Source organism: Macrotis lagotis, chromosome X (assembly GCF_037893015.1).
Source record: "Macrotis lagotis isolate mMagLag1 chromosome X, bilby.v1.9.chrom.fasta, whole genome shotgun sequence".
Taxonomy (NCBI): domain Eukaryota; kingdom Metazoa; phylum Chordata; class Mammalia; order Peramelemorphia; family Peramelidae; genus Macrotis; species Macrotis lagotis.
This window is the reverse complement of record NC_133666.1, coordinates 284041085-284056071: the sequence shown is the minus strand read 5'-3', so window position 1 is coordinate 284056071 and position 14987 is coordinate 284041085. Positions and strand designations below refer to the sequence as shown.

General features: G+C 36.0%; 1 protein-coding gene across 9 annotated transcripts in view; it reads right to left on the bottom strand.

The window, feature by feature from the left end:
* Positions 1-14987, bottom strand: part of FYB1 (FYN binding protein 1) — a 190399-nt gene that overhangs the window by 105688 nt on the left and 69724 nt on the right. For 3 of the 9 annotated variants that reach the window (XM_074202662.1, XM_074202668.1, XM_074202671.1), the window contains exons 1-2: positions 11002-11110; positions 7720-8869 (exon numbers count right to left, since the gene is read on the bottom strand). In XM_074202662.1, the coding sequence (XP_074058763.1) occupies positions 7720-8842 (1123 nt within the window). In that variant the 5' untranslated portion in view covers positions 8843-8869; positions 11002-11110. Of the gene's footprint in view, positions 1-7719; positions 8870-10344; positions 10409-11001; positions 11111-12778; positions 12927-14987 lie in introns of those variants that run through there. The other 6 variants (XM_074202664.1, XM_074202663.1, XM_074202666.1 and 3 more) reach the window with 4 other exon arrangements.

The following is a 14987-nucleotide window of genomic DNA, read 5'->3' as shown; positions in this document are numbered from 1 at the left end:
AAGTCAGTTCCTCTCTGCAAATGCAGCTGTCAAAGCTATTTTTTAAATGACCCTATTTTCCAAAGTGGAGCTCTTTTAGTTCTAACTTCTCAGGTGTCAAAGTTGTATATTTTAATAAAATAATATAAATATATATCATTTAAAATATTACAAATCAATTTTCTTGAAAATTCTTGAAGCAGATAATGCAAATATTACTGATCTACTTTTAAATAGGAAGAAATAAGAACCTTCAATATTATCTATTAATTGATTCAATGTAACTCATCTTAAGAAAAACAAAAACAAACTTTAATTATCTTCATAAAACAAGCTTTGAAAATTATAATTAGGAATCACAATTAATACAACTTAGATTCTCTAGAGAAAGTACCATGACAGAGGCAAAGAAGCAAAGTTATGTTGGGAGAGAAAAGATCATGATGCACATTGAGGATTGTTTAACTGTAATGACAAACCAGTTAAAGATGTCTTTGTGCAGAAGATGAAATGTTTAAATGTGAAAAGTCAAGCAGTTGAAGGAGTAGTTCCTGAAAAGGACATGGATAAGCTTGGGTGGGTAGGGGAAGAGAGGTTAATTTAAACTTTCTATGGGGCTACCTTTAAGGAAACCGCTGGCTTTGAATTTGGTGACTTTGGAAAGAACAGTCTTGATTTGTAACAGAAGGGTAGACCTGACAGAAGTAAGACAAAAAACAAAAACAAAAAAACAAATCTTTGTTTTCTTGGGAATTAAAGACTAAAGATAGATGTACTATTAGAAAAGATAGAATTGGGGCAGCTAGGTGGCGAAGTGGATAAAGCACCGGCCTTGGAGTCAGGAGTACCTGGGTTCAAATCCGGTCTCAGACACTTAATAATTACCTAGCTGTGTGGCCTTGGGCAAGCCACTTAACCCCATTTGCCTTGCAAAAAAAAAAAAACCTAAAAAAAAAAAGATAGAATAAACCCAGGTTTAAAACTATAGAAATACCTATTAAGTGTCTGATTCGAGAGTGGAAGTGAACCAGACTAACATTATCATGTACTATTAGGTATTATCCACTGCTGTCTGTCCCACCCTCCAACAGCTGCCTAAAATTTGGTTTTTCTCACTCTATATTTTATAATCCTAACAAAAATGATTTTTAATATTGTAAAAAGTCTAATTTTTTTAAAAACAGTTGAGATTTTGCATGTGTGATATTGAAGCTGTTCTAAATCAAATATATCATAATCCCCTTTTGCTGGTGAAGTCTATAAGCTCCTTTCCTAAATATATTCTCAAAACGAATCATAACCAAAGGAAATTCTAAATTTCACTTAGAACTAAGTGAAAATGGGGGTGGCTAGGTGGCATAGTGGATAGAGCACCAGCCCTGGAGTCAGTAGTACCTAAGTTCAAATCTGGCCTCAGACACTTAATAATTACTTAGCTGTGTGGCCTTGGGCAAGCCACTTAACTCCATTTGCCTTGCAAAAACCTAAAATAAAAAAAGAACTAAGTGAAAATACAGATGTAATTTTTCATATCCAAACTCAGAGTTCCCTTTAAATTTGTCCACAGATCTGGGGTCTGTCTGGAAGAGAGATATTTCAGAGATAGCAACAGATCCCAGATCCCAAACCTCTTCTCTCTCTTCTTGGGATTTTCCTTTTACTCCCCACCATGTACACATGCGAGCACTCACTCACTCTCACTCTCTCTCTCTCTCTCTCTCACATGTACACATGCAAACACTCACTCTCACTCTCTCTCTCTCTGTACACACACACATACATAGAGTCTCATGGTTATCAATTTACCCAGAAATGATAAACACCTACACGTGTGCTATTTAGGAGTTGTTCTAAATCTATTCTTTCATAATAACCTATGGAAAATAATATGGGGCAGATGATCAGATGTTCCAGTTTTAGATCTTTCCAAATATCAAAAATTCTTTTTTTTTTAGGTTTTTTTTTTGCAAGGCAAATGGGGTTAAGTGGCTTGCCCAAGGCCACACAGCTAGGTAATTATTAAGTGTCTGAGACTGGATTTGAACCCAGGTACTCCTGACTCCAAGGCCAGGCTGTATCCACTACGCCACCTAGCTGCCCCTCAAATATTCTTTATAAATTAACTGCTTTTGCTCATGTTGCTAAACTTGCCATAAGCAATAGCCATGATCGCCATGATCCAATGTTATATGCAATCCCTGGCTAATATGGTTTTAAAGATTAGTCCTCATTGTCATCATTTCATCACATGATTATTGTTCCATGGGGGAAAAATAAGATTTAATTCTTTTCAAAGATGAAAACTTAGGTTAAAAAATTGAACTCTAAAATATTTAAAAATAATTCCCTAGCCCCCACATTCAACCTGAGAAACAAACTTATCATCCTGATCACCAGGAACATAAACACAATTTTTGATCCATTTACTGGATTCTGTCAATCACCTAGATAGTTTTCCCAAAGGATGCTAAACAAGCAGAACTATACTTAGAATGGGGCTAGCAGGGCCTTGTCTCTGGATGCCATTGTGTATGGGCGATGGCTATGTTTATGTTTCTTTCCTGAGATGGTTCTGGGTGGCTCAGGTGGGCTGGGTGAAAGACGATAATGCAAGGAGAACCACCAGAGGATGTTGGTATTCTGGGAATGGAGATGGGGTGGAAGACTGCAGGAGGAAGACTGACTCTACCTTTCCCTGTGTAAAATGATTGAAACTGAATAGATTGCCAGAAAACTAGCCTGGGGACTAGGATGTGCCACTATGCACAATATCCTGCAATAAAACTGATAAGTTTATCATATTATCAAAGGTGTCTCAGCAAGCTTGAATTCTGGGCAGAAATCAAGGGAATAGAATACAATAAATAAAAATTTAAAATTTGTTGAGATTTAAAAAATTCAATTGCTTAAACTCTGGAATGGGGAGATCTGATCTAGTGGTTTTATTTGACCCAATGTTTGCACAGCTACTAGAAAGACTAAGGCTATATTAATAGAAATATAGCATCCATATCACATAAAGCAACTATCCCCATTGTACTTTTCCTGATCAGACCACAACTGGTTTGTTCAGTTTAAGCTACCACACTTTTTGTGAGACACTGACACCATATTATCTTAGCTTAACAATTAAAGGCTATTTCATTTGGATAAGACATGATCAAGGAAAGACCTATTTCTGCTGGGGACAGTGAGGTGGCAAAGTGGATAGAGTGAGGGTCTGGAGTCAGAAAGACATAACTTTAAATTTGACCTGATATTCATCAGACTGGCAAAGAAGAGCACTCTCCTACTTCCAACCCCCTCCACCCCCCCAAAAAACAAAACCAAAACCAAAAAGAAAAATAATAATGTTGGAGAGAATGAAAGAGGACAGGTATTGCTAGTGCATGGTAGGAAGAACTGTAGATTGATCAAGGCATTCTAGGAAGTAATGGAACTGTTCCTCAAAAATCATTAAATTGTGGGTATCTTTTAATCCAGTAGTACTATTACTAGACCTGCAGCTCAAAGGCATCAAACAAAGAGAAAAAGGACCCCTATGTGGAAAAAATTATAGTAGCAAAGAGCTGAAAACTAAAGGAATGATATCTATTAATTGAGGAACAGCTGAATAAATAATGGCATATGAGTAGAATGGAATATCTATGAAAAAATGATAAAAAGAATGTTTTCAGAGAAACTTGGAAAGATTTATATGATGTAGTTAAGTGAACAAAACCAAAAGGAAACCAATTCAGCAACAGCAACATGACAAATAACTAAGAAAGATTTAAGAACTGTGGCCAGTGCTCTCTAAGGTAACTGTGATTCCAGAGATTGGTGAAAAGTCCCCTCCTGAGAGATGGATTCAAGATTCAGAAAGGGGCATACATTTTTAGACATGATCAATTCAGGAATTTGTTTTGCATGAGTTTGCATATTTGTTACAAGGGTTTTCTTTTTTTAAATTAAGGAGGGTTGGAAAGAGGGCAATAAACTCTTATTGATTAAAAAAATAAAGTTTAAGAAATTAAAAATAAAAAGAAAGCACAATCAATTTGGCAACTGCTTAAAAGATAGATTAGAAAGGGAAGAAATTGAAACCAATGAGGAAACTGTTCCAGTGGTTCCAGGGATAGATCATGAAGATGTGAAATAGGGTAGTGGCTGCTATGTGAGGAGGGAAAAGGGGGCAGATTAGAGAAGAGTTAGAAAAGTAGAATCAATAAGGCCTGGCCACTGATTGGACATTAAGGGAGCAAAGGAGAGACAAGGATGACTATGATTGTGAGCCTGGGTAGGTATTGCTTTTCAATCTTTTGTCTAAGATGAAGGGAATCTAGATTCTTAAAAGGATGGTGGCTCCTTTTAAAGAAATATGGAAATTTGAAGCACATATGCATAGCTCAAGCTAGCTATATCTACATAAACATCCACATCAATATTTATAGGTAAATGTGGATGAGATAAAGGATTGTAGTATGTAAAAACAGGTTGGACATGATCAACATAGGAATTTGATTTTCATGAGTATATATATTTGTAATAAGGGTGTTTGTACTTTTGTTTTCTTTTTTTTTTCAATTAAGGAAGATTGGGAAAAGGGATATAATCAATAGATAATGAGTTCTGTTTTAGACATATGGAATTTGAAGTGACTATGGAACAGCTGGTTGAAGGCATCCAGCAGGTACTTGGCAAGATGAGACTAAGGTTATAGGGTGATATATTAAAAAAAAAGAGTGAATAATAACATTAAAGGGTTAAAGAAATAAAGGAAGAGGAAGAAAAATGAGCTTTGATTAGTTCAATAATAACTGGAATTAAATTGTTTATACAAGAATTAGTCTACCAGGTGTTTAATATCTGAATTTCATCATCAAAAAATCCAGCTTTGCTCTGTTCAGTTCCTAAATTATTGAACCTCAGTGTGGACAAACATTTTCAGATGTAGTTTTGTTTATCATTTAAACTAAGTCTGCTTTCTAACTTTGCTTTGATTTAATCACATGCCTTTGTGTCCAGTGATGCAGGAAATTATGTTCAGCTGGAAAGACTGATGACTGAGTAAATAAATGCACATAACTCCAACAGGGCAGGGATAAGAAGTTCTCTCTTGGGGACAACTTCTGGGTATGAAAACAGATCTTTTTAAAGGATCACTTTTGACACTCTTCAAGGTCACAGCAAGGGATACCAAACAGGAGAAGGGAAGGCTTGGGGTGGTGGAGGTGGTAGTATCATAGTGATTGTAGGGATCAGATTTATATTTCTAGAGATGCAACTTGGATTGGAACCTTTATGAAATAAAAGCATTTCCCAATAGGAAAAATGGCCGCATCCTGCATATGAGTACAGTGGTTCAGGAGTAAACCAGAGCAGTTTATCCAAAGTTGGGCAAACTTCTTTGACTTATTCAAGGTGACAGTCCTGCACTCAACTCAGGTCTGGGGAAGGATTAGAGAACAGATCTGTGATATCATTGGCATAGGGAACCCCTGAAGAGTAAATTTCTTCTACCAATACAGATTGGTCTTAGAGAATTGCTGGTAGCACTGCAAGGTTATGATGCTTGTCAAGGGTCACATAGCCAGTTAAGAGTAAGAAATGGCACTTGAATTCAGGTGTTCGTGGCTCTGAGGCTAGTTCTTTATCTATTCTCTCTCTCTCTCTCTCTCTCTCTCTCTCTCTCTCTCTCTCTCAGGATCTGGGGAAAATGGCTATATAAGTACCACTCCTTATACCACAGGTAGCATGGCACCATTTAGATCCATCTTGGTTCCATAGCTATCTTCCCTTCCATCATACATAGCAAAATGATAGTAGCTTTATTCTAGAACCTTATCAAAACCTTATGCAGTCATTCCCTTTTGGTCAAAAGCATCAACTGATAGGAGTAGGAAGAAAGATAAAGAGTTTCTGAAATGAATATGGTTTGTTTGTTTTTTTGTGAAAATATTTTTTCATCTTCTGACATTACTTTTTAAGGAAGTAAATATGATTGTGTATGCTATATATTTATAAAAACTCAAATGTATAAATGCAAACACACTCACATACTTCAAAACATGTGACCTTGTAATGGAAAAAAGATGAAGGTTGGAAGTCAAAAGACCTAAGCTTAAGTCATTCTTCACTATTATTAGCTTGGACAAGTCATTTTATGTCTTTACACCTTAGTTTAAAAGAGGGACAGTTATCCTTATCCTACTTAGATTATAGTGTAATTATGAAGATAAAGTGAAATGTGAAAGTACCTTAAAAAAGAGACTAGAGTCAATCAGACAAACTAGAGGGGAAGGGACAAAAATTAATGTCTACTAAGCACCCCAAACTTTTCTAGTGTGATCATCTTGATGACAAAAAGTTGACATGACAGAACAGACAGTATCTTGGGCATGGAGTTAGGAGACAAGATAAGATAATTGAGCATTTGCCAGATATGTAACCATGGATAGGTCAGCTTCCTCTCTTAGAGCTTCCATTTACCCATGTGTAAAAAAAGAATAATTAGGGATGTGCGAGATACAAATTTCCAAATATTGTAAGGAAAGCAGTTTTTAAAACTTAAAAGACATAAATCTATGAATTATGAATACTACAATTTTTGGTCTAGTCTAACAATTTTATTCCCAGAATAGAAACTCTTATCACCAACATAGACCAGAATATGCTTTGACAAATTATGGTTTAGGGGAGTTGTCTAGGACTCTGAGAAATTAAGTGATTTGTCCATTGTACTATAGCTATTATAGATCAGGGGCAGGACTTGACCAGAGGTCTTCCTGACTCCAAGATTAGTCCTCTATTCACCTCATCAAAATATTATTTCATTATTAAAAATAAATAGATTTTCAGTTTCATGTACAATCATCTTTTTTTATAATGCTAAGATATGTAAATGCTTGTTTTATTCAATAAAATAAAATGATAGCCTATAGGTAAAAAATCTTAAGGTTTGTATAACAGCATAGTAATTCTGATTTCCCTTATTAATACTCTTTTCTTTTCTTGCAAAGAACAACTATATCATGTGAATTATTCAAATTGAACATTACAGAACTATGGTGAAATTTTCTCTTAATTATAGGAACAATGATACTTTAGCTCATTTAAAATGAAAATTGACATATATTGAATATATTACATAATACATAACTTTAGAATTATTGGAGATTATTTGATACTGAAATTAAAATAGCCATATGAATTCTTTACTAAATCATCAGAGTCTAAAAACCTTTAATATTTATGCACATAAATCAACTGGCTCATACAGTAGAATGTGAAGTTATATAGTCAGCAGTCTCTACTTCATCTCATGATTGCAGCCAAATAAATATTTTGAAATTAGGGAAGCATTTTTTTGGTCACAAGAAATCAAATGCATATCTTTCTGAGGTATCTTTTCTGAGATTATGGAGAATAAGACCATATTCTTGTTTAACAGAAGTAAAATTATTTAGCTGAGGAAATAAAATTACTATTCACTAGAGAAGCTACTGAAACCAACAAATGAAAGTTCTCCTCCAATTAGCTAAGCAGAGCACTTTTCAGTGACAGAACTACCCCTAAACCTAGCTCTATTGAACTTAATCCTTCAAACTCCAAGGGAAACAAGAGAGAGACCATATACCATTGTGCACCAATGAGTATCATTCATAAAGGGTTGATGTTGTCAACACTTTTTTTAGAATTTAGAACATCTTATACTATGTCAAAAAAAGAAGCTAAATCACAAATGGGAAAACTACTCACTGTTTGCAGGACTGGCTTTTCGAAATCTTGCCAGGTCAACAGTAGGTGGTCTGTTGGGTTTCTGTGGGGGTGGGCCCAGGGTAAACAGTGCAGGCAAGGGCTTCTGTTTAGGCATGGTAGAATTCTTATCTCCTTTATCCTTCTCTTGACTTTGGCTCCAAGGCCCCCCCACTGTCAACTTGGAAGCTGGCTTTGGGAGCTTGGGTGGAGTGATACCTGAGCCAAAGTCATCCTGATTCATTTTACTCATAAATACATTCTTAGCTGCATCTATCTTCCGTTCTTCCTTTTTCTCTTCAGTATTTTTGGTAAGGTTTAGGGTTGAGCTTGGAGTACTTCGGTTGGTAACAGGTTTCAGAGTTACACCAGGGAAAGGCATATTTGGAGAGTCTGTTCCATGATCTTTGTTTTCTGTATCTTCTCTGGTTGGCTTAAGAGGGCTGACTTTGGGTTTGGAGGAAGGGGCAAAGGCAGGTCCTTTCTTGTTGAGGTTTTGGTCATCATGGGAGGTATCTGCATTGGGAGAAGGTTTCTGTCCAATTGCTGGTTTGGGAAAAGGAGGCTTGGGCTCATGGTCGTGTGAAGGGATGTTGAACTTGGCTTTAGTTCCAGACAGCTTTGGAAATGCTGGCTTAGGTTCATTTTCTGGAGCTGGAGCATTGAAGACAGACTTTTGGCCAAGAGCTTTTAAGTCATTCTCTTGGTTGAAAGCATGAAGTTTATTTCCAGAAGGCCTTGGGAACACAGGTTTACACTCATCTTTTGTGTGGTCTAAGGGTTTGGAACCTATGGGTTTGAGAAATCCCGATTTTCCTTCAGGGTCCTTGTTGGTTGAGTTAACTGGACTTCCAAATCTCTGACCGACTCCAGTGGGTTTCTGATAAGGGGGCTTGGGATCCTTGTCAGTTTTCTCCTCAAGTGAAGGCTTCACTCCCAAAGGAGGTCTTGGAGTTCCAAATTTTGATAAATTGTTGGGCCCTGGAGGTGGACTGTCATTTCCTTGGTTGGTAAATACACTTTTCCTGGCTTGTATTCCTGAAGGGGCAGGATGTGCTGCTTTGAAGGGTCGACTGCCAACTGAAACCTCCTCTGCCAGGCTGCCCCCAGTGTTAAACTTCGCCATGAGAGACTTCACATCTGCTCTTCCATCCTACAAGCATAGGGAACAAAAACTAGCTGAAAGTGAGAAGTATCATTTGTACTATGCTTTATTGTACACTAAAGAGTTTCCTGGTTTGAGGTTGGTAATGCTGCTGATTGGCTGGGGAGGTGTTGTAACATTGATCTTCCTGTATGGCAAAAGAAGTTATGAGAAGGATGGTACTTTTGGTTTTTTGGTTTTTTTCTTTTTTTTTTTTGAAGGGGGAGGGGGGTATGTTTTTTGGTTACTAAAAAAGTATCTTAAACTAAACTTAAATCTTAACTTTGTCTTTCTCCTCATTGCCCTCCCCTTTTTAAAAAACTGCCTCATTGGCATTTCTTTAACTTGAATTTTCTTTACTCATCTTTTTGTTTTAATGTAATAACTTTTGCAAGTTGATTCATACTTTGCAAGTGAAAACAGTCTTGAAATTAAAATATCTACTCTGGCAATCTAACTATATATATGTGTATATATTTGTATATACATAATACAGCTTTTATAATGGAACCCCTCAAGCTGGTCCTTTTTATTCTGTCTTTTTATTCCTGTTCACTTCTGTGGTTGATCTGTTTGGTAGGAGACAGTTTTCAGAATCTGATGGAGGGAGGGAGAGAGAGAGAGAGAGAGAGAGAGAGAGAGAGAGAGAGAGAGAGAGACAGAGAGAATAGGAAACTTTATATCTCTCTGAGTCACAATTTTAATAGTTTGTATGTGGACAAAATGAAAGAAGAGCTTGACAACCAAAAAGTTATTTGTTAGCTTTTAGATTTAGGACAACCCCCAGAGATGATCTGAGCAGGTGTTAGGTTTGCTGCTAAAGTGGAAGTAATAATGCCTTTTTCCTCATTGTCTTCTCAAATTTTTACACTATTGAAAAATTTACACTTTTTTCATGCTTATGATATTGTAATATGTAATATCTATAATAGAATATAAGTTCTTGAAGTCAGGGATTTTCTTTTTTAACTTTGTATTACCAGTGCCTGTCACATTTAATAAGTGCTTTTTGAATTAACCTGAACATTATAAAAGTTGCTGCTTAGAACTCAGAAGCTTAAGGGGAAGAAAATAAAGGGAAGAAGGTTGGGCAGGCGGAGAAAGGGAGAATGGCTATCTTTTGTTGGGAGGGAAGAACATAGCCCAAAAATAGAAAAGTAGCTCCATTTTTTGTTTTGGTCCTATTCCTTCCCTACTCCAATTTCACAAACACCAGTAAGAACTCTCATTTCTCTCCCTCTCTTTTCCCCTTTGCCACTATCTTAAACAGATAAACTTTTGGTAGGGCTCAGAGAGATCAGAGTGAATATTAAGAACTAGTGCTTGTTCAAATAAGTAAAAATAATAACAATTAGCAGCCACGTACTTTAAAGTTAAAAAAATGCTTTCCAAATAGCACACATATCATTTTACCCTCACACTGACCCCTGAGAGGGAGGTAATACTATTATTTCCATTTTATATATTTAAAGATTGCGTCTTACCAAGTTTCACACAATTAGTAAGTGTGTTGCTTTCTGGTCACTTTCATTCCATCTCGTTCATATGCTAAAATGATTAGGCGTCGGACATAAGAAATTCAACTACAGAACTACCTCAGACCTATCATAAAATAGTGAAGTTTTGCAATATGATGTTAAGCTGCAAGGAGGGGTTAAAAATAGAAAGAAAAAACTCTGTAGTTCTTAAAATCATTGAGGAAGTGTATGGGATCATTTGTTTATTGTCAGATTCACAAACTTAAAAGGGACCTTATGGATTGCCTAGTTCATTTTTTATTTCATGGCAACTCACAAAGGTTAAAAGGTGAAACAGCTAACCTGTAGTGTTCAGGACTAGAGCCTTCTTCACCTGGGAGCTATGACATCATTAGTCCAGTCCCTATTCCTATTCAAATTCTGACATTCTTGTTTTTCAAAATCTAAATAATTAAAAGTTTCAGCAATAAGTTAGAGGGGGGCATAAAAAAATACCTTTAAAAGTCCTACAGAACATATTAGATGCTTAATAAAACTGTATTGAATAGAACATAGATAAGAAACATAAATACAGCACTCTAAAAATCAAAAGTAAATGTAACAAAATTATAAAGATCAAAAAAAATTCTAATGAGGAGATATGAGAAGACACCTTCAACATACCCCTTCAGGAGTTGGAAGGTCCACAGGTATTACACATGGCACATGTTTTTGGACTTTTTCAATGTATAGGGTCAGTTGTGCTGACTTATTTTGCCTCTCTAAAAAAAGTACTGTTTGTGACATGGGATGACTCTCTGGGAGGGGGAGGGGAAAGAATACATAGGATACTATTGTGATGTAAGAAACAGAAAAATATCAATAAAAACTTTAAAAAAAACACAAAGATTTGTAGGAAACTCCAGTTTATGTCCCAATTGCTAATGGCAGGTTTTCAAGACAAGATTTCAAATTAGGTCTTTCAACAATCTTCTCATTTCCTCTCCATTTTACGTTTGATTTTGGTCTCATACATCAATGGAACCACTTTATATTATGGAGGTTGTTTTTTTTAAAACTTCAAGGTCATCCAGTAACAACAATATTGTTTTAAGAATGACTTTGAGTGATTGTCATTTTGACTCTAATCGATACCCAAATTAACTATAAAGGACTTATATAGAAAGATACTACCTGCTTCCAGATAAAGAACTAATAAATAGAAGTACAAATGGAATCATTTTCATTTGTCTATCTGTGTCTAAAGGGAGGGGGAATAGAGGGAAATGATAGATAAAAATTATATGATAACTAAGGGGGGAGAGAGGAGAAAGGAAAGATAAAAATTACATGATAACTTTACTATATATTTAAAAGGAATAGCAAGTTGTACATAACAGAGTTGCAGTTCCATATGCAATCACCTTTTTAATTATAATGTGTTATGGAAAGGCTTGTTTTATTCCATAAACTTAAAAAAATTTCAAGGTCAATATATAATGAAGTGACCTGAAAACTAGTTAGAACTGGATTCAAGTCCTATTTTAGATATTTATTAGGTGGATAGATTAAGAGACTCACTCCCTTTCATTGCTGTAGGCAATTCTCTAAGATTGTAACATGCAGAGAAGGTAGTACCTACAGTGGTAGCAGAAGTTTCTGGAAGGAAAGGGGGCCCTATACCAATGAATACACAAGTCTGACTACTAAAACTTCTGAAGTACTGAAGAGATACAGAAAGGTTAGGGAGGACTGAGGATTATATTCCTTTGGAAGATGACTTCTGGAAGAAACAGTGGAGGGGACCCAGTTTACAAAAGGAAGACTGAATATGTTAAACACACATCAATGAAAAGCAAGTTTACAACCATTTATTACTCTGAACCTCTCTTTTCCTCAGTTTTCCAAATACTACAATTATTGTATAAATTCAATAGAAAAATATTCCAGCCAGATACTGACAGTTGTAATAACAATTTAATTTCTGACTAATGGTATACTTATCAACTGGCAAAGAAAAGATCTTCATTATTAAGACTTGTCCTCCTTTATTTATTACTAAAAAAAATTCTAGGTTTTAGGACCCTATCTAGTTTTAATACCTTTGAACACAAGGCTTCCATTTATTCTTATGAGGACATATTTCACCATTTAAAAGATCTCACCACTATCTTTTTATAAAAAAAATTTAAGTTTATAGGCTTATAAAAAGTACTTTTATCCATTTACTTATAAGTTTCTTTCCTAGGATTATCTAAAATGATATATCTTCTCATTTCCATTAGTTTAGATGCTGGCATCTCATTATCAAACTATCCATAATCATAGCTTTGTAAGCAACATAGATATTGGATTTTATCCTCTTTCTTAGGAAAATGATACTCCTGCCTCAGAGATTTTTATTCATGTGAAGTAAAAAAGATGAGAATGATAGGGAACTTATTCCCATATGTAACCTTACCATGACTGCAAGAGCCTCCAGGAAAATGATCGTCACCAGAAGAACTTTTGTGATACGTCCTCTGAAGGTCCAGTCAACAGCTTAAATTCCAGAATATCTTTTTGATTTTAGAAATCCACATGGAGGAAATCCCTATTTAAATACAATGCTGAGATAGCATTAAAAGAAAAGTCAGACCCCTGAATGTCCAGACCCCTTTTTACCCATATCTAACCAAGAATAAGCTGATGGTGTTTGTAATTTCATGTGATGAATGACAGCATGCACTGCACTTTTGGTACTAGAGATGGTGTTTTAAGTTTTTTTTTAATACCAAACACACTAATTCATGCTTTCAGCATTCTTTGAGTAGTGAGTTACTAGATGGGGGGCGCATTTACTTAGAAACAAACAATAAAGGATTAATTGTATTAGAATGACTGACACACTGACTTGGTACTATTTGGAAGATTCTTAGCCAGCACAAAAAAAGCTAGGCCAGGTGGTGAAGTTTTAGATCAGTGTATCTTAAAGAAAATTTTATTTTTTATCATGAATGTCCTAATATTTCACAAACTTGTGTTAATAAATCTAAAAACATGTATTTATTGTGTTTCAAAAAATGCTAATTTGTGGTAAGCCACAAGCCTTACTTTCAAAATGTTTTGGAAATTGATGAATTAATTGCATGGGCTTTTATTTCATCTGAAGAAAGGGAGTATAAATTTTTACAGAAGAAAAGCACAGTTCTTAAGAAGCAATCTTGGGGATTATTTTGTGACAGTAATATGGTAAAAACAGGTTAAATTTTTATCCTTTTCTGAATTTAGCTCCTAGAAAGAAAACAACTTCAACTGACCACATGCAAGAAGTTCCCACATAGGAGGGAAGCAGCTGGTCTAAAAACAGAGGTCACTCAAAGTAAGTTTCTTTTTTGACTGATACTTGGAAGAGCTCTCATTGTCTTTTTTTCCCCACCATGCTTAAAAAATATTGGGAGAAAGAAGATTTGGATTTGTTTCACATGTCAAAGGAAATTAATTAAGGTGGTAGCAATGAAAGGCTCTTGGATGGACTACAACAGAGTCTCGGGTACCAAGCTCCATAACAATAGGCCAGAAACAGCCTTGGGGATAGGAGTGATGGAGAAACTGAGGGCACTAATTGACCTGATTCTACCTGCATTTCCCTGACATTAGGGCATGTGAGGAGATGCTGCTAATGGGTGTATCCAGTTTTCATTTCTTTTTTCAAGTCATCAGCTGGCGATGCCACTTCCTCTCCTATCATTCTTAGAAACTGTAATTTTAGCCACCTTGGCCTGCTAGCAGGTGGAGATCCAAAAAGAATATAATCATCCCCCAAGAAGTTGTAGTATAGGTTCAGCTTTGCCAGATACCTAGAGAAGATGGGGCAAAAGGAAAGGAAACTACCAAAGTTTGACAAGGCTCAAGTCAGCAAGGCAGGAAGTAAGACTGAAAACCAGGAGCAGATACAAAGGGAAATGAACTCTATATTTCTGAAAGTTAGTAGAGTAAGGCAAGGGGGAAGGGGTATCTGAAAAATTACATTTTTTACTAACTTTTAACTGAAACTTAATTCTTGCTTCAATTATGAATGAGGATAACAATACAGGATTCTGAGAAGGGTTTAAGTTTTCACAAGCATTTTAGGGGTAAAGCAAAAATGATTTAGACATAAAAAGGATTACATGCCTGGTGTAAGGTCTCTTTGAATTTCAATATTTCATTTAACTAAGGGAGCAGATTCCTAAAACCCAGATCTGACCATGTTACTCCTCTACATAAAAAGCTTCAATGGCACCAGGAATGTTGGCACTTGTCTGTAATCCCAGTTCAACCTACTTGGATCTCCCTATCCAGGAGGGAACTGCAAGGGCTCTTCATGGAACAGATCCCATGACTGATCAGCACAGGTTCTTTGTCTTGCTTTGTTTATGACCTGGATCAGTTCATCCATCCTTAGACATCTTATGCCTCCCTGCACTTGGGGGGCTCTCCATATTGATGCTGACCACCTGAACTGTATAATTCCCTGCAGCTCAGTCCTGAGTCGAAGAGATTCCCCAGTATTCACCTCTTTGGTAGATGGGATTATAATCACATGCCACTATTCCTGGTGTCACTGAAACTTTCTAGACACTGAAACTTTCTAGTTAGGGAAGTAACATGGTCATATCTAGGCTTTAGGAACATCAATTTGGGAGCTG